Below are 18,916 nucleotides of genomic sequence, written 5' to 3'. Positions count from 1 at the left end.
TCTTTTGGAAACACTTCCGGGTGGAGAGCAGATCCCCATATTTATATTCGTCACAGGCTGCCAGGTCGCGGAATCTGCATCCTGTCGACGCCAATCCCGGACAAAGGCTTGGAAATGCTTGTCTTCGACCCACCAAAGCTTGAACCTTTTTCTTGCGCATAAGGACGCACGCGGGCGTAAGAGGGTCGTTTTGCTCCAGTTTGGAGCCACGAGGGGAAGCTGAGAACCTTTGAGCATGTTTCTTACGAATCGCGTTAGTCTTCCAGTCTGCCGGTGAAGCGAGGGCCATGACCCTCTGGCTGCCCCGTCTAGCGCCGCCAGGACAGTTGGAGGAAAGGCCCAAGCTTAGTGAGGGCCATTTACCTCAGCCTCGTCCTAAGCTCCGAGTCGCTGGGTGCTCCGAGGTAGGCCTCTTAGTGCGGAATGAAAGGACATGAGGAGAGCGGTAAGGGGTCACGATACGATTCTTGTCATTCGGACTGAACAACCGAAACAGTGCAATGATTTGTGTGTCATTGTTCGCCATAGTCGCCTATAGCCAGCGTCTCATTTAGGACTCGAGAGTGGCTGAGATTGACATTTCCCACCACTCTTGTCACCAAGTTTGAAGTCAGACTATTCGAAAACTCCCCCGCCAGAAGACGAGACCAGTTGTTCATTTATCTCGATATCAAACAGCACTCTGTCTAGTCGGCACCCTAAGCAATACATAAATAACACCTCTGCAGAGAAATCCCCGTTGTTTGCCAGAGTTACTCAGAACACCACACCCGTGACGGTATCAGAGAAAACGAAAGACGACACATCGTACATCATACCCTCCAGGTGTGACCTATAGCCATGCGCCAAGACCAATTTTCCAGAAGGCGGGAATCATAGCACAAGCAGGACACAACTATGCAGCCTTCTCTTTGGCGACGAATTTGGGGTCGCGATGGAAGATGGTCTTGTATTCTTGGGCATATCGTTGCCTGTCTGTAGTCGCCTGGTTCTCGTAGGTCTGAAAATATCAATACCATATTGTAAACCGAGGTTGGGTTACTTACCTTTTTGTCACTTGGTGCGAGTGCAGCCCATTCTTTTGCCAAAAGACGTGCGTTATCTCCTAAAGCAATTCCCTTTAAGTCACCCGAAGCATACCTCTCCTTGTAAAACAAGAACATAGGGTTTGATGGACGCTTTGGGATTCTGTCATCATGAATTGCTCTCCACGTGTGAAGAGGATCCTTGGTCCTCAACTGCGCACGAGCGAGGTTTGCAACACGGATTTGCTCTGGTGTGTGAGATTCAACCCATTGTTTGTACGTGGTTTCATTTGCAGCTTTGTTTAGGTTGGCGGTGTGGTTATAGTGCTGTCATTTGTTAGTTAACTTGATTAGTATCAGAGCGGATCTATTACCTCCAATTCCGCAGGACTGAGGCTTTTATACTTCGCAGAAGCTTCGACCATTCCAGAAGCCACTCTCGGGTTCGTTGGGTTTGCCTTCGACATTTCTGAGGCGAGTACAGTCCAGGCGGTGTGAGGCAGTTTCTTGGGCAGAATGAGCGCCTTGGCTTTTAGATCCTTCACGGCTACCTTCTTTGCCTCTTCTTCCGTCAAGATCTTCTTCTTAGCAGGTCGACCCCTAAGTTTGGGCTTGAGCTTTTTCACGACCTTCTTCTTCTTCGCGACCTTCTTCACTGCCTTCTTCACGGCCTTCTTCGCAACTGGCTTCTTCTTTGGTTTCGCTGTTTTGGTGGTTGTCTTGGACTTGGGAGCAACTTTGGTAGTTGTTGCGTAGGTTCGCCCTGGAGAGAAAGAGGGCTTCCGAAGAGTTGAGCTGATCTTTGGGTTGTGGAAGGTGCCAACATTTTGAAGATGCCAAATGCTTCGAAAAGCGCTGTTTGTTGATTGAGGACCAGGAGCAACCACTCGCCTGACGGCAGCTCGTCCGATGGTGGACAGCATGATGATGTCCGAGGTCGCACAGGCGGTACCTCTATTGGCGGTTTACGAGATGACTCAATTGAGAGAGGAATGAGGGTGACGTTGGACGGCGCAAGAAGGAAGCTTGGATTCGCGTTCCTGAGGTTGTTCCTAGCCCCTTCCTTTCCGACACGCGAGCTGTGGAAATCACGCTAAGAGCCTGCCTTATGCAATAGCTCCTACGGCGGACGGTAGCGACCACGGATAATTTTGTGAGTCCTGCACGTTAAAACGGCAGGCGACACCTCTAACAACCCTTCAGCCTTACATCGCTGGACCCCCGCAGACTCGGGATTCTGCTCGCAACCGCCCAGGTATCGGGGAAAGACCAGAGATACGGAGCTCAGCCTCTGAACCCTGCCAGAAAGTATTTCTGCCATTGACTGAGGCAAACCATGGCTCGGCACAGGGACTCTCGCTCACCATCGCCAGCAGGAAGCCAACACTCTTCGAAACGAAGCAAGAGGGACGATGATGTCAGGAGGGACAGAGATAGGAGGGATGACGCGCGATTACCGCGCCGGCGAAGTCGCTCTCGGAGCGCGGATGTTTGTCCTGTCCTTCTCCACAAGTCATCCTCAACGCATACTGACTCTTCGCGATACCAGCGTCGCCACCGCGACCGAGACATGCACCGCCGTAGGGACCGTTCGATAGACCGCCGAGAAGACGACTTCCATAGGTCCAGCCGACGAGAACGGTCAAGAGACCGAAGAGACCGATATGTTGAGAGAGAGCGTTCTCCGGAGAGGCGAAGGCGGAGAAGTCGAGATAGGGACTATCGTGACAGGCGAGACGATTCTTATGACAGGGCTCGAAGGCGCCGCGAGGACTCTACTGACTCATGGCCTCGTAGCAGAGGTGATGGTAATCTTGGAAAACCTCCAGGTAGACCCGAAAGTGTCAAAACCGCAGAAGTCAGTTTATACCTTCCCTCTTACAGTAACATAATGGCTAATACCTTTTTTGCAGGCAGCAAAACCACCTACCCCACCTGCAGAGACCGAAGCAGATAAGAAGGCCGAGCGCCTAGCAAAGTTGGAGGCATGGAAGAAGAAAATGGCCGAAGACAAGGAGCGTAAGGAGAAAGACCTTGCTGCCGGTGGGACGCGAAAGCTTCTAGATGATTTAGATGAGAAAGTCAACGCATCGCCTTCTCGAGGATCACCAGCATCTCCAAGTACTCCGAATAGCGTTGCGTCTCCAGCACCTTACGCCGGCAAATTCGACCCGAAAGCCATAGCGAAGAAAGCTGCTGCAAACTCCACTGCTACGAGTACTCTGGGCAAGGATCTACCACTGAAAGAGTTAACAAAAGCGTCCGCTACCTTACCATCTTCGGTCAAAGGGTTACAAGCTGACAAGAAGCCAACAGCTTTCAGCAGCACATCCAATGGTAGGTTTTCAGTCAGTCAACCTACATACCTTGCCTCCGCTAACATACGCTCGATAGTATCTGCGTTACCTAAAGCTAGAGGAAATTTGAGTGCTTTTGGACTTGGTGCGAAATCTAACGATAACGAAAAGGTCCCCTCGAAACGAGCTCTAGACTTTGGTGATGATGAAGGGTCGAGAAAGAAGTTAGAGAAGCTACCAACCCCACCATTGCCAAACACTGAAGATGAGGATACTGCGCTCGCTAACGGTGCTGAGGAAGAGGATGACGATGACATCGACATGGGCAATGTGGGAACCGAAGAGGAGGTAGCTGCTGCGGCGAAAGCTGCCGCAGAGCGGCGCGAGGAGATCTTTCAGGAACAAAATCTGGGGAGCAAGGAACCAGATCCTGGCAGTGTTTTCCTTGAACCCACTCAAGGCGATATCAAAATGGAAGAAGCTCCAGGCATATCTTTCGAAACAAACCCTATGGAAGAAGATGAAGATATCGACCCCCTGGATGCTTTTATGGAAGAAATGGGAGACCCTTTCGGAGCCCCCAAATTCAGCGGAACTTTCAAGAAGAGTCAGAGCAAAGCGCCCCAACAGGAACCGGAACCGTTATTTGGAGACGATGAAGTGGACCTAAAGACGATGGACGCTGACCCTGACGACATTCTTGCAATGGCGAGCAAAGCTCGGAAGAAGAAGGATCTACCAACGATCGATTATTCAAAAATGGCGCTTGAACCCTTCCGAAAGAGCTTTTACACCGAGCCTGCAGAATTGTCAAATATGACTGAGGCCGAACTTGCGGATCTACGTCTTGAACTTGATGGCATCAAAGTCGCTGGCAAAGATGTACCAAAGCCTGTCCAAAAATGGTCGCAGTGTGGGCTTAACGTTCAGTCATTGGAAGTAATTGGTAAATTGGGCTATGAAAGACCGACTGCAATTCAGATGCAGGCAATCCCGGCCATAATGTCGGGGAGAGATGTTATTGGTGTAGCCAAGACTGGCTCCGGTAAGACAATCGCCTTCCTACTACCGATGTTCCGGCATATTCGAGACCAGCGGCCTCTAGAAGGATCGGATGGTCCCATGGGACTGATCATGACTCCAACACGGGAACTTGCTACCCAAATCCACAAGGAATGCAAACCATTCTTGAAGGCTATGGGCCTCCGAGCCGTTTGTGCTTATGGAGGAGCACCCATCAAGGATCAAATTGCAGATCTGAAAAGAGGAGCCGAGGTTATCGTTTGTACTCCAGGCCGCATGATTGATCTCCTGGCCGCGAACTCAGGTCGAGTGACAAACCTCCGCCGAGTGACCTATGTGGTCTTGGATGAAGCAGATCGCATGTTTGATATGGGCTTCGAACCTCAAGTCATGAAGATATTCGCCAATATTCGGCCAAATCGGCAAACAATCCTTTTCTCGGCTACCATGCCTCGTATCATGGACGCATTAGCGAAGAAGACACTCCAATCTCCAATAGAAATAACAGTGGGTGGGAGAAGTGTTGTTGCTCCAGAAATCACCCAGATTGTTGAGGTTCGAGAGGAGAAGGAGAAGTTCCATCGATTATTGGAACTTCTTGGAGAACTGTATGACAAAGACGAAGACGCTCGCACCCTTATCTTCGTTGACAGACAGGAGAAAGCAGACGATCTTTTGAAAGACCTGATGAGGAAAGGCTACCCCTGCATGTCCATCCATGGAGGAAAGGACCAAATCGATCGAGACTCAACGATTGACGACTTCAAAGCAGGCATCGTTCCAATTATGATTGCTACTTCTGTGGCAGCTCGTGGATTGGACGTGAAACAATTGAAACTGGTCGTTAATTTTGATGCTCCTAACCATCTAGAGGACTACGTCCACAGAGCTGGTCGAACAGGGCGAGCTGGAAACACCGGGACAGCAGTTACTTTTGTGACAGAAGACCAAGAGCAATATTCCGTTGGCATCGCCAAAGCGCTCGAGCAATCTGGCCAACCTGTCCCGGAACGGCTTGATGAGATGAGGAAGTCGTTCAGGGACAAGGTAAAGACTGGCAAATCGAAAGACAGCTCAGGATTTGGGGGTAAAGGCCTGGAACGTAAGCAACCATCTCATATGTTCTATCGATCGAATTTAGGATATTCAAGTGCTAATTGTACATAGGCCTTGATGCAGAGCGTGAGGCAGCGAGGAATCGCGAGAGGAAGACACATAAGACAGACGGAGATGAGGATGAAGACAAGGACGAGAAAGGCAGTGATGAAGATGTTGTTCTTAAGGCTGCGTCAGCTGTGCAGCCCGCAGTATCTACGCCGCAGCTGTTTGGTGTTCCAAAGGGTATCGACCTGGACGGCAAGATTACGGTACACAGAACTGAACCGGCTACTTCATCGTCTGCAGGCGGATCGAAGAATCCTTTGGACAAGGTCACCTCTGCAATTGATGCCATCAATGCTCGACTCAATAAGACTGGCCAACTTCGGTCAGGGGTTCCAATTGATAATAAAGGCCCTGATGCAGGAGCTTTCCACGCAACTCTGGAAATCAACGACTTTCCTCAGAAGGCTAGGTGGGCTGTCACGAACAGAACCAATGTTGCGAAGATCCTCGAAGCAACTGGTACATCAATCACTACGAAAGGAAGTTTCTATCCGACGGGCAAAGATGTCCAACCGGGCGGCGATCCGAAGCTGTATATTCTTGTGGAGGGCGACACGGAAGTAGTGGTAACCAATGCAATGAGAGAATTGATGAGATTGTTGAAGGAAGGCACCATGGCTGCAGCAGATGCCGAAGGCAGGGCACCAGCCAGTGGCAGATACAACGTTGTTTAGAAATAAATCTTGTATACTCGGAGCCCGACTCTTAAGTTATGCAATTCAACACTTAGTCATGCTCTTTCATTGATCGTGATCCCAGGTACGCCAAACACAATGCTTCTGCGTGGAGACCAATTGGTCTCTCTATCGTCCGTCTCCCCAAACAAACCCTCTCAATTATGCGCTCTTGCTTCCGCCACAGCATCCGCCTCCCTCAACCTCCGCTCCTCTCTACTTGCAGTGTCCAATGTGTCCGTCCTTGTCTGTTTCTTCTGCTCCTGCAACTGACTGCCCAGCTTCCCCTTTGGTTTGTTCGCCGAATTCGCTCTTGCCTAGAGCCAAAGAATCAGCCCTTGCCCTCGTTATATAAAAGCAACAGCATCTGGTATTGAGTTGCTGGTTCGGGTGGATCTTCGACTCACCTCAGCAGCTTCAGCCGCCTTCCTCCGCGCATCCTCCTGTTGCTCGCTGCCTCCGGCGTTTGCAGCGGATGAACTCGACCCCAGCGTCCTTGGAGGCCCGCCAACCTTCTTAGGAACAGCGGACGTCTTGGTATTGCTGGGCGGAGGAGCGGAGGAGAGCGTACGGCCAGGCTGAGCGAAGTGGTCGGGCTCGGATTTTCCACAGATATTTCCCATGATGGATGTTGAAGAATAGGAGTTCTAGAATATCAAGAGTGCTAGTCGAATCAATGCGTTGAGGAGTGGTTGATGTTATCGGCGCATTGTGGTTGTCGTGCTTGTGAGTTGCTGTTTATGGAGGTCGTCGTATTTGCGGCGAGAGGCTTGGTACGGGCTGATTTAGCGACGATGCTGCAACTATAATTTTTTTCGCAAAATCAAAATTACGATGAATCGCGATTTATTTAATGGCCACATTTTATATGGAAAACACACCTAATTATGGCCAAAGACGCAACTCCCATGCATCATAGTCAAATGTATCCAGTAGTATTACTCTATTCTCGCTTTTTTGAACTGCCCCCGATTATCCCTACGCCTATTCCCCGGCCTATAATTACCATCCCCTGGTAATTCCTTCTCTCCATCGTCAAGATCTGAATTATCGTCGTCATCGCTTGATATAATCACCTCCCGCTTCCTCTTTAATATAGACTTTAGAGGACGTTGAGTGGGTGGAGCGGGAGCGGGAGCGAACGCTAGTAAAAACGTCAGATCTACTAGTATATTTAAATCTATTAACTTACTAGGTATAGAAGCAGGAGCAGGAGCAGGAGCAGGAGTAGGATCAGGAGTAGGAGCAGGAGCAGGAGAAACCGTAATTCTAGCTTCTAGCGTAGGCATATCGTCGTCTGAATTAAAATCGTCAGAATTCAGGTCGTTACCTGACCAATTCTTTGAAGGAGCAATCTTCTCCCATATAGCTTCGATCTGTTAATTAGGAGTCGAAGCAGGTAAAGAAGATGCCGTAGATGTAACTGTAGATGTAGATACTACGTTAGGGGTGGTATCGGGAGAGTCTCCTAATGGGGGGCTAAAATCTAGGAGGTAAGGCATCTCTCTATCCCTTCTTTCACGCTTATCCTGAATCTCGTTGTCTCTTGCCTGAATTTTATTAATATCTTGATCAAATACAAGATAAATATGCTTTGGCGTTCTCTTATTTGATTGGCTGAAGTGGGATAATAAGCCGTCAATAGTATTTTCAGCTCCATATATCAGATTAGTCACATGGTCGATCCTCTTGTTTTTGTCCTTTGGCCATACCTGATTATATTAGTACTAATTATATTAGGATACTAATAAACAATAGCTTACTTTAGTAGCAAAAGACACCCCATTTGCGCGTTCCAAGATCGTGATCCATTAATTAAGCTCCCAGTCTTCAAGTAACGGAATTGACAATAAAAAAGCCTTGGCTAAATACATAGCGAACTCCTTATATAACAGTTCTTGACTATAATAAAGTACCATATTAGCAAAGAGGTATGTATTTCTATAAATAAGCTTTACGTACGTATTAAACTATTCTACTATCTATAGCTCAATTTGAATATTTTGAGCCTCCCAATACTCTTCTAAGCTAAGGAACTTCTTTGTGGTTAAAACAGGTATACTCCTCCCAGTAAAGCTACTCTCTAGTTCTTCTATTTCATATATACGTAGTATAATAGAAATAAGGACCTTATATCGTTTTTCGATAATAGGAGCAGGAGGGATCGGCGATTTACCCTTACTAAAAGCCCTTACACGTGCCCCCTGGCCGAGAGTAAGGGAACCAAGGGCTTTACCCCTTTTAAGGGCTGAACCTAATAAAATTAGTATTAATATAGGAGTTAAACAGATGGATACGCACTTTCGCCCTGAGCTTCCTAATGGAAATTACCACGTAATCGCTCTAAACGCTCGAGCTTAGCCTGCTGTCTCCTCTCACGTGCTTCTGATTCAAGGACCTCCTCTGAGAGATCCATGCCCGGGGGGTGGTAAAAAGGATAGGAATCAGCTGAGATATTGACCCCTTGGTCTCTTAATAGCTGGGCGGCAGTATTCTGAAGTTGAGTTTGACTAGAAAATGGTATACCATCTAATGCAATAGTCGGTATAGCTAAAGTAGGAGTAATAGGAGCAGGAGGAGAAGCAGCTGGGTTAATCGCACCACATAGTGGACACTTTACCATAGAGGGGGGGTGTGGTGCCTCCCGTACAAAACAAGAGTTCCATAGATTGAGATTATCCATTAAAAACGTTTGGGGATAATATAATAAGGATCTGATTTATAATTAAATATCAGAAGGAGGGTATAGCTAATAAATCTATAGTTTAGTGAATGGTGGTGTGAAGTCAAGCAGCAGGATAGAACTATAATATATTAATATTATTTTAACCCTTTAGCCCATGCCCCTACAACTTTTTCCCTAGGGAATTTATGTATTAGAGACTTATTTTGGAGGTTATTAATAGTAGCGTATTACTAATATATAAAAAGGGGTAAATGGAAGGACTACAAGGGATGCCCCTTAGCACAAGTTAAATTCGGACATATTTTATTTATCCCTAGCATTATTCCTATATAAACTATGGTTTCCTATGCTAGGGGCTATAGAATATTAAGTAAGGGGCTATAGAAATTAAGGGGGGGAAACTAAATTCCATATAAAAAGAGACATTTTCACCAAATATGTCTTGTAATCACTTCAAAAGTTCTCAAGAACTATTAATTCAATAGAGCTAGTATTAACGGAGAATTTGATCTATACTATGGACTCCTTACTACTAAAATAACAAGTTAATAAAATAATTATAGGGGGTGTGGAAAATAAAGGGGCAAGGGTCGATTTTCTGACGAGGTGAATCATGTGACCTTTTGACATTAAACCACCTGTAACTATGTGAATTTAACTAATTAAGCAGACTACTATTAGCTTCTGTAATTAATTGCTTTACCAAAAATTAATGTTTTTAGCTAGTTCTTTCTTTAGGATATATATTAATATGTCCCTATTCAGCCTCTCTGAGGCCGGGTAAACCGACTAATATTTACAGGAGGAATTTCTAGATTATCCTCCTCCTCCGCTTCAGGCTCAGATACGTATCCATTATCCATAAACTGTCTATACTCTTGACCATTTATGACCCAATTGCCATTTGCCCTATCAAAAGTAATACCATCTATAGTAAATCTAGTATCCTCCGCATTATCTTCAACCTCCGCTTCGTCATCAGAGCCAATATAGGTGAGATCTTCATCTCTATAGCTAGCGTCTCTCCCTTCATTAATGAACTAAATGCCATCTTGATCATTATAATCCTTTAGCCTTGCCTCTTCTAGTCCCACAGCTACCTCTGGTAATGGATTCCAATCATATACACCCTTAGGTATTAATAAAAGCCCTAGCTTTGGACGAGTATTCTTCGTATTAATTAGGTGGTCGCTAATCGACTCCCTTAGATATATATACGTACTTAGGTGGTTCAGATCCCTATTCGAGTCACGTGTAGACTCCGTAATTGGGAGTATAAAGCCGGCATTCTTAAGCTCTTGCTCATACCACTCAAGTGTAACCTCCGGTAAATATGCGTCTTTATTATAGCTAGCATATCCTTCACGTAGCTCGTTCAGTTTATCGATATTAATAGGAATCCCGTAGTCCCTGACCCCTATCTGCTCTGAAAACATGTAGTTCTGGAATGGTTGACCAGGGACGATATGTGAACGATTAGGCTATTTCCTAATTAAATGGATATTCCAAACCCGGACGAACTCCTCAGTTTGCTCCCGTATAATAGGTAAATAGACGAAAAGCATAGCGATATAGTCAGGGAGAAGTTTGCGGGAGTAAAGCCTTTGAGAGCGTAGTTACTTGAAAAATATCTTTTATTTATTTAGCATGCCCTGTATAATATTAGCTAATTAAATAAGTCTATATGGGATTAGTATAGATAAATTACCTTCGCAACTTGCCCCCACCATGCCTCAATTCGTTAATTAGCTATACTAGTCCCGAACCAATAGAGATCTGAGAACTAATATGGATCAATACCCCTTGTTTGGCACGTCGCTTTATGGAGGATATAATGGGCATTAGCAACTATGGGTGTTTCGCATCCTCTATCCAATCGAATATGGAGCGGAATAACCTCCATTTCGTCTACCAAGTCAAGGTATTGCACTAGGATAGCAACCTGGAAAGTGGTATAAGTAAGTGTATATCAGTATAATATTAATCAGCCTAAAGGAGAATGTGGTGTAAAGATTCAGGGGGTTTATCGCCTAAATTAAGGGTTTTTCAAACAACTAGTTCTCTATAATACTACAGAATTACATAGCCGGAATCACGACTAAGTGAATTTTGGCATTTTCAAGGGAATGTATTCATACCGAATTAGGAAATACTACTACTTACAGCACAACCATTTGAGATTCCAATATAAATCCAAGGTACGAACCGTGAGTAGGCATCAATACCAGCATATATCTCAATCCCACAAAATCGTAGCTAAGTAAACGGATTAGTAGTTATTGAGATAATGATTTTTGAAGTTAAGTATATGCTGCACTTACCTTGCAATAGCCATCGATAGACCAAACAAAGTTCGGCCCATAAATATTATATTCCCCCCTAGCTGCCTTCATCTCTTCCGAGCGACGTTATATACTTTCTGGATCAATTTCCTGCATTACAGAAGCTATTCTATTCCTAGAAAACTTCTGGCCATCCCCTAGGGAGTTGAGATAAGTATATAGAAGCCGGCAGCCATAACTTCTAGTATTGCCTTGTGGGCCTTTATCCACTGTGTGTTGCTTGAGGATATGGCGAAGTTGCTCCTTTTCTAGCTCAACTTGCGAATTAAGCATTCGACGTCGAAGGCCCATAGCCCGGCGAGCTTGTTGTAATAGTCGTAGATTAGGAATGTCATATCCTAAGCTCCGGAGGTTGGTAAGTATATTGGCATTAGTCGTATGGATATCACAAAAGAACCAGGCGATAAGACCCTTCACCTGCGGCGAAGGATCAAATATCGAACGTTTAGAGGGCGTTTTCCATTCGGAAAGCCTACTGCGTAGCGTTCTCAGGGAAATATCAACGTCAAAGTCATGCTTTAACCTCTCCACAATAGTCTCATGTGACAGCTGCTGCTCAATTAAACAAAGAATATGGGCTTGATAGCACATAATATTAATCTTGAAACGACCCATTATAAAGAGTTTAATGATAATAGATCAATAGTATTAGAAATAATAACGTAGGAACAAAAGTATGAACGAAGTGTGCCAGATGGCTAGTAGGCCAGGGGGCATATCACGTGCATTTTATTGATTTTTCCTACCCTATTGCATTCCTACCATGGAATGCGATAAAACACCATATAGATCGACTGTTTTAATTGTATTCTACCATAGAAATTAGCTAGACTATTAATAATAGCACATTTTTAAAATATCGTAATTTTGATTTTGCGAAAAAAAATTATAGTTGCAGCATCGTCCTTAAAGGAGCCCGTACTTGGGCAAGACTGAGACCCGTGTTTGCTGGCTTGGCGTGGTTACCTTTACCTGAACTGGCTGCTCTTTGTAATGTAACCCTTCCTACTCTATGGCAACCTCTTGAATCTTCCGTTATTCATCTCACTGCCACTAAACGCTCATCCAGCCGGGTTCAGTTCAATCGGGCGTCGACCACGGAGGTACCATAACAAAATACATGCTCTAGTCCATGACCAATTCATGATTATCGATAAGCCCGCCCACTCCACTCCACCGCAGCCTTTTGCGGAGTCACGTTGAGCTGACAGACCAATGGGAGCCACCATGTTCACAGGCACATTCTTGCGGCGCGTTTGCTCAAGAACAATCAACCTTTTCTCTCTGTTTGGATTTACATATTTGCGATCCTCTCACCAGCCAGCCAGAATTCTTGCAATTGACGAAATCTCTGCACTCTGCAAGTTGCGATCCATCGGAGTTGCGCCCGCCGCTTTCCCCCCGTGCATTTGGCGCTCGATAATTCTCTTTGGCGATCTCAAATTTCCTTGGGTACCCGGATGGCGATGGCTACCTGATATCATCTCACTCCATACCCACGCATCTTGTCCCACCACTTCCCCCCGGTCGCTTCCAGACAACCGAAACTTTGCTTCTCCAAGAAGTCACTATTCACCAAGGAAGAAAGTTGTGTATCTTAACCCTCCGCCCCAGCAATCAACTTCGTGCGTTGTCACACTGTAGAGGAGCGCCGGACAAAATTTCACCAGTCTCGATGGACAACGACAGCTTCAACTATGCGCAAGTTCTCCCGAGTGAGATTTCGAATATTACCTTCGACAAATTTTGGGAAAGCTATAATGGGCAGCTTGCTTCCTCCTCGAACGAAGCCCTGCCAACCCAAGCTGCACCCTTTTTCCAATTTTCGGGTTATGGACATGTGCCAATTCCAAAGCCTTCTTCGACAGGCTCTCCCCAAAAGCTGCCTTCTCAAACTCGGACCTCGCAGGGAATTGACTCGGCCAGCCAGCCAAATGCGATCGACTTGGTAGAGTGGCAACGAGGAGGATCTGCTCAGATATCACGAACTCAGCAACCGAACAAGCGCCAGAAAATCGCCCATCCTATCAGCTCAAGCTACGAAACTCTGGCTGCACAAGAGATGGATGGGGGAGAAGACGAAGAATCGGTTGCGGGATCAGAGAGTGAGTGTTGTAGCAGCTGCTCTGATGGGATACCATGCGCCAGCCCGGATTGTGCTCCCTGTAGTGAACCCGAATGCAACAGTAAAACAATCGAAGTTATACCCTGCAACAAGAAAGAGTGCGAACAGCCAGCTTGCACAGATCAATGTCTCAGTACTGGCATTCAAAGCCAGCAGGCTCTGCTGCACCGAAGCATCGTGCCCAGAGAGAGGGTAATGTCAAATTTGGTTGAGCCTCCTTGGAATCCTCAGAAGCCTCGAGAGAAGTCTCGGATGGGAAAGGCTTCCCTCAATGGAATCCTGGATCCAGTCCTCAACATCTTTGATGGACCAGAGTATGCCTCTGCTTCCGCATCTGCCTCACCTACACCAACCACGCCATCAATGGGGATCAATGTATCTGCACCGCATTCTGCCAATCCTCGAATGCCTAGTTCTCAATTTGGTCCATTTCCCGGCCAAATTGTTTATTCCACCCATTCAGGGGACGTCGTATCCGGTACGGGAGCTATGTTCAATTCCCTGTCTCAGATATGGGCAGATCAGGAGTTCACCCAATCAAATGATACTAATAGTGCTTCGATGTTTCAATGTACGTGGGATGGATGTTATATGCCTTTCCCGAGCTACGAAGATTGGCTCCCGCATCTCCATAAGGATCACGTCGACCCTCAGATGGTCTTTGGATGCCCCATTCAAGCAGAGAACTGCCCACAGACTATTAGCACCAATCCTTTGGATCATCTGCAAACAGATCATGGCTTCAATTTCGACATGGATACCAACAACGTTAGTTGTCCCGCTCCAAATTGCCTTCCCACAGAGACCTTTTGCGATCCAGCGATGCTTCATAACCATTTCGACCATGCTCATGCTACTCCAGCTCAGGGAGGTCTGCGATGTCGTCTAGAAAAGACATGCGACTTCTTCGGGGATTATAGCCAGCTTGTCTCCCATATCAACGAGGAGCATCAGCTCCCTCTTGTACTAAAAGATGAGGACATTGACCTCTCGCTACCCACAGCACCAGGTCCAACCGCACCGATCCAATCCGACCATTCATCAATAGAAAACATTTTAGATGCTGAGATTGGTGGTACGTCTTCTGGCGATGAGACAGTCCACGGGTGCATGTGGAAGGTGAACAACCAAGTTTGTGGTTTAATATGCCAATCAGAAGTTGAGCTTCAAACCCACATCAAGTGCAGCCACCTTGATTCTCTTGATAAACGTTCAGGTTACAAGTGTCTGTGGGAAGACTGTAAACGAAAGGAGATGCCGCGCGAGAAACAAGGGTTTTCACAAAGGGGAAAGCTCGAGCGGCACATGGCTACTCACACGAATTGTAAGGGAATCCTATTATTATAGATCGAAACTGATTCTTTGCAGTCAAATGTTCCATATGTGATGTGTGTGGTCAAAAGTTTTCTGCTCCACAGTCAATGAAGCAGCATCGACTCCTTCATACTGGCGAGAAACCATGGAAGTGCAAACATTGCGGCAAAGCATTTCCGCAACAAAGTGCATGCAGTGAGTAAATCTAAAGTGATCTTTCGGGATCAGGGCGTTAACTCCTACAGCTATACACGAGCGAACACACACGAATGAGAAGCCTCTGGAATGTTCAATTTGTGGCAAGAAATTCTCCGAGTCTTCAAATTTGTCTAAACATCGAAAGATTCACGGAGAGAAAGGGCTGCATGCATGTAACTTCGAGGGATGTGGCAAGTCATTTCACCGTTTGGATCAGCTGAAGCGTCACGCAATTACGCATGAGAGGTAGGTGTTGGGGGAGAAACCTTTTCCTATTACGGGCTGTTTCATGACTTTCTCCTAAGACAATGTCCTCTCCCGAAACAATCTCAATCTAGCAATGCTAACTCCCCCGTTACCCAGGAAGCGACTTAAAGCAGCCAATTCGGAGTCTGATTCTACGGTTACAAAGACAGAGATTGATGGGCGTGTTGAAGGGGATCTTCTGTCTGATAATTAAGATTTCGGTTACGTTGGCTATTCATGATACTTTTGCGTGGGATTGACGTTGTCGTCTAGGAATAGTTGAAAGGTTGAGAGCGATAACTGAAGTATTTAATGAGATCCCTGGCTTTACCGTAGTGCTTGATCAAATAACGGCGGGATGGAGCCTCTTGGAGCATCCATCATTTTCTACACCACCCGAGACCTAACTTCATCATCGAAGACTATGGTAAGGCATATGTAAGAGACATACTCTAGAAGATAAATGTAGACTCGGCTTCATTTTATTGATTCAAGGTAGCATTCTTAAACCCAACAAAGGTGCTTAAAAGAGGCAACACAAGTCAACATCCTCTCTGGGGTCAACATGGGAAAGATATGTTCATGCCATGACAAGACAACTGGGTACTGCCAGACTGAAAACTTTCCCAGCCAATTTCCGGCCTCGAATTTCGTTACTTTTCGGAAGACACAGAATTTTGAGAAACTGCACGGAAATGAGATGGCAAAACACATCCATGCCCTTTGCAAGTCACGGCATCCATCCAGAATCGAAAGATTGCTCAATGTCGTGATTTATTTGGGATGACTCCATGCCAGCCATGCTATTTTCGATGATACACCATGACCCTTTAAAATCAAGACCGACTGCAAAGAATCCATGCCAGAAATCAACTCATTCCGCGCCACATCATCTAAGCCTCAGCCTGTGTCCCGTTAGCCTCTTTCCCCTAATTCCCCTAATTTTCACCAATGTATTTGAATGCGTACCTTGATGGCATATTTCCGCTGGGGAAAGTGAGTCGCCCGCTTCTTCGTCTTCAACAAGGCCTTCTCGCTCTCGTGCTTGCTCAGGCGTCTTCGGATGGCACGGGTCTGCTTCGGTCGGAGGTCGAGGGGGAGGTATTTCTTGTTCTTGTAGAAGAGGCGGAGTTGTGCTCGTTGGTTGGCGTTGATGACTGTGAGGACCTTGGCGATGGACTTTCGGATATCATGGCTATAGACGCAGAGAAATTAGTTGTCCATATTTCGCGAAATGGTGTTTGGGGTTCTGGATTGAGTGCCCAAGTCTCGCGACAAATTGAGTGGTACTTGACGCAAGAAGATACGCACATCTTTGTGAGCTTCGATGCTGATCCTCCTGCAATCTTTTGTGTACGAAGTTGACCCAGCTCGGTCTTCAACTCTCCCAGTTGCTTTGCCAGATCGGTCTTGCTCTTGGACCAGAGTTGGCCGGTTTTGACTTTTGATGTCGACTGTCGCATCGTGGGTTAGCCATTGTCCTCGAATCGAGCGCCCGTGTATCTTCCACCGATAGGGCTTTTCCTTACCATTGTAAAGGTGTGACGGGGTCAAGTGGAGTACCGGTCGTCGTTGATGTCTTCGCGAACTTTTGAATTCGTGATCAAAATGAAAATTGTCGTGGTGGGAGATCTTGCATGCTCTAGCATTTGATTGGTTGGTTAGCGAGTTCTCTGGAGGCCAAGTCCCGACCAAAGCGCGGCCCGTTGATTGTCCCACCAGTGCCTGGAAACATCAAGAGGAGAGCTACTAATATTCAAACGGCCACTGTGCAACAACTCAAAAAACAATGTCTTCAACAGGAACAGGATGGGCTCAGCTTCGGCAGCAAGCTAGATCATTAGAAAGTCAAGTACGATTTCCTGGGAGATGCACAAAGAGCTGAACTGACAACTTTCCAGACCGAAACGCTATTCCATACCTACTCCCAATTCGCCTCGGTACCAAACATACCCGCCAAACCCTCAGAAGATGAAAGGAGTACGGAATCTAAATTACAAGATCTATTAGAGAAGGAAGGTTTCTGCCTCTTGAGCTCAAGACTTCTCTGACTGTCCCCAGCGAGAAACACTTATAGCACAACTGTCCCGCTTACTCGACTCAGAAGCAACCCTCACAGCCTCGGCCCTCAAGCAAAACAACCTTTCACGGCACAAAGAAGTTCTCCAAGAGCATCGACGGGAACTCAGCCGATTAAAGTCACAGATACAAGATGCGCGGAACCGCGCAAACCTATTGTCAAATGTCAGGAGTGACATTGATGCCTACCATTCGAACAACCCCGAAGCGGCAGAAGCGGACTACATGCTTGGTGAGAGATCAAGAATAGACAACAGCCATAACATGGCGGATAGTGTGCTTAGCCAAGCGTATGCTGTGAATGAGAGCTTTGGGCTTCAGAGAGAGACGCTCTTGAGCATCAACCGACGGATTACGGGCGCTGCAGCACAAGTTCCGGGACTGAATAGTTTGATTGGGAGGATATCTGCTAAGAAGAGGAGGGATGGGATTATTATGGGAAGCTTCATTGCACTCTGCTTTCTGGCGTTCCTGTATTTCTCATAAGTTGAACATCACGCTGAGAGCATGGCGTTCGGTGGCTGGCAAGCCAAGCATTGTTGTACAAGTATGGGTATATCCGATAATTTATCATGCCGCAGGTGCTGCGGCTTTCTGGGTTTGTCCTTCCCGAATCTGCCTTTGTGGGAGCGGCGTCGGCTTCTCTTTCCTTTTGGTCTTCATCTCTTCAATCAGCCTCCTGGTGCCTCTGACCAGGCCTTCTTTCTCATCCCCTTCACAAGGACCACTTCCTGCCCATCTAATTTTACACTCTCCATCCAATAGGTACGTATATCCAACTTTGCTATTCAGTAACCCTACCGCATCCCTGATTTGATCCGAGATGCCTTTTCGAACCAGGAAATACCGGCCCCAATTGTCAACTCCAAGTCTCTTCCTCAAACCTGGCATGAACAACCTTACAATCATTGCCTTCAGAGCATTCTCCTCAACATTGATCTGAACCATTTGTGCCAATCCACCGCTATTCTTGACAACGTCATGGAGCTCCGGATTATTCTTCTGTGACGCGAAAGTTGCTGCTTGGTTCTCAGCCCACGCACTACTGAAAACGCTCACAATGGAGATCTTGTCTTCCAGTAATGGAGTTGTGTCTCGGTGGATTTTGTCCTTAAGCAACGTCTGCCCATAGAAATTTGGGAAATATAGAGCTTTCTCTCGCTTGAAAAGCCCTGGGGGAGCAAGGAAAGATTTCCCTTTGTGCATGCGCATGTTGCTCCATTCTCGAAAATATGGGGTTGATATCTTTTGTGTACTGCCACAAGTTGTCAACATTCTATTCGCAGGATCGAGTCAAGGCAATGCTCACAGCACTTTCCTCCTTATCAGATGTTTGTCGTAATCCACAAAATCGGCCCTCCTTTGTCTCCATGTCCTCGGGTCTATCCCAGTATTCTCTCCGGGCCTTGGTGGATTCGGGAGACCTATAGGCCTACTGAGCGGCTTAGGGGTAAATTCGGAGACCGCTTTGCCGTAAGATCTTGGAGCATCGTCGAGGGGGCCTGAAGGCTTAGGAGGAGGTGCTGGAGCTTCAATCTCGGCGAGTCGGCGATACGAAGTACTGAATGCGCGCCATTGACAAAGCAGACAAGCTGCTGAATCAAATTTGATACTGGCAGGCCGTATTGGCCTTCGTGATCGAATCATGACGTTGGTTTCGTCTCATTGAATTGTGGACATCGAACAAGAAAATTGACCTTATTTCCCAGTCGGGAAATGCCGAGCTTGCCTCTGTCAAATGGG

General features: G+C 46.6%; 8 protein-coding genes across 8 annotated transcripts; 3 read left to right on the top strand and 5 right to left on the bottom strand.

The window, feature by feature from the left end:
- Positions 1–500: 500 nt before the first annotated feature.
- On the bottom strand, positions 501–2,086 carry K444DRAFT_654893 (uncharacterized protein). The gene is made up of 3 exons (XM_024885968.1): positions 1,400–2,086; positions 1,047–1,352; positions 501–1,000 (listed from the first exon to the last, which is right to left on the bottom strand). Exons 1-3 carry the CDS (start codon positions 1,946–1,948, stop codon positions 896–898), a joined length of 960 nt encoding a protein of 319 aa, XP_024732773.1. The 5' UTR covers positions 1,949–2,086; the 3' UTR covers positions 501–895.
- Positions 2,087–2,595: 509 nt separating this feature from the next.
- On the top strand, positions 2,596–6,183 carry K444DRAFT_536912 (putative Pre-mRNA-processing ATP-dependent RNA helicase prp5; the record flags this gene model as incomplete). Its single annotated transcript, XM_024875418.1, has 4 exons — positions 2,596–2,883; positions 2,939–3,362; positions 3,420–5,447; positions 5,513–6,183. The coding sequence occupies 4 exons, from the start codon at positions 2,596–2,598 to the stop codon at positions 6,181–6,183; spliced, it is 3,411 nt and encodes a 1,136-aa protein (XP_024732772.1).
- A 158-nt stretch (positions 6,184–6,341) lies between these two features.
- Positions 6,342–6,806, bottom strand: K444DRAFT_536993 (uncharacterized protein; the record flags this gene model as incomplete). Its single annotated transcript, XM_024875428.1, has 2 exons — positions 6,342–6,500; positions 6,591–6,806. The coding sequence occupies 2 exons, from the start codon at positions 6,804–6,806 to the stop codon at positions 6,342–6,344; spliced, it is 375 nt and encodes a 124-aa protein (XP_024732771.1).
- Positions 6,807–10,576: 3,770 nt separating this feature from the next.
- On the bottom strand, positions 10,577–11,376 carry K444DRAFT_82322 (uncharacterized protein). Its single transcript, XM_024888739.1, has 3 exons — positions 11,191–11,376; positions 11,033–11,125; positions 10,577–10,811 (listed from the first exon to the last, which is right to left on the bottom strand). Exons 1-3 carry the CDS (start codon positions 11,260–11,262, stop codon positions 10,653–10,655), a joined length of 324 nt encoding a protein of 107 aa, XP_024732770.1. The 5' UTR covers positions 11,263–11,376; the 3' UTR covers positions 10,577–10,652.
- A 1,897-nt stretch (positions 11,377–13,273) lies between these two features.
- Positions 13,274–15,098, top strand: K444DRAFT_537495 (uncharacterized protein; the record flags this gene model as incomplete). The annotated part of the gene is made up of 3 exons (XM_024875468.1): positions 13,274–14,660; positions 14,705–14,845; positions 14,896–15,098. The coding sequence occupies 3 exons, from the start codon at positions 13,274–13,276 to the stop codon at positions 15,096–15,098; spliced, it is 1,731 nt and encodes a 576-aa protein (XP_024732769.1).
- A 753-nt stretch (positions 15,099–15,851) lies between these two features.
- K444DRAFT_616940 (60S ribosomal protein L35) lies at positions 15,852–16,679 on the bottom strand. Its single transcript, XM_024881023.1, has 4 exons — positions 16,624–16,679; positions 16,406–16,548; positions 16,064–16,289; positions 15,852–15,999 (listed from the first exon to the last, which is right to left on the bottom strand). The coding sequence occupies exons 1-4, from the start codon at positions 16,624–16,626 to the stop codon at positions 15,988–15,990; spliced, it is 384 nt and encodes a 127-aa protein (XP_024732768.1). The 5' UTR covers positions 16,627–16,679; the 3' UTR covers positions 15,852–15,987.
- Positions 16,680–16,829: 150 nt separating this feature from the next.
- On the top strand, positions 16,830–17,659 carry K444DRAFT_595942 (V-snare-domain-containing protein; the record flags this gene model as incomplete). The annotated part of the gene is made up of 3 exons (XM_024878412.1): positions 16,830–16,946; positions 16,996–17,113; positions 17,160–17,659. The coding sequence occupies exons 1-3, from the start codon at positions 16,884–16,886 to the stop codon at positions 17,657–17,659; spliced, it is 681 nt and encodes a 226-aa protein (XP_024732767.1). The 5' UTR covers positions 16,830–16,883.
- An 84-nt stretch (positions 17,660–17,743) lies between these two features.
- K444DRAFT_536952 (uncharacterized protein) lies at positions 17,744–18,820 on the bottom strand (the record flags this gene model as incomplete). The annotated part of the gene is made up of 2 exons (XM_024875422.1): positions 17,744–18,428; positions 18,483–18,820. 2 exons carry the CDS (start codon positions 18,818–18,820, stop codon positions 17,744–17,746), a joined length of 1,023 nt encoding a protein of 340 aa, XP_024732766.1.
- Between the last annotated feature and the right edge of the window lie 96 nt (positions 18,821–18,916).

The sequence above is a fragment of the Hyaloscypha bicolor genome (assembly GCF_002865645.1).
Source record: "Hyaloscypha bicolor E unplaced genomic scaffold K444scaffold_124, whole genome shotgun sequence".
Lineage (NCBI taxonomy): Eukaryota > Fungi > Ascomycota > Leotiomycetes > Helotiales > Hyaloscyphaceae > Hyaloscypha > Hyaloscypha bicolor.
The sequence above is the reverse complement of the archived record's forward strand: the minus strand, read 5'-3'. Positions and strand labels throughout refer to the sequence as shown.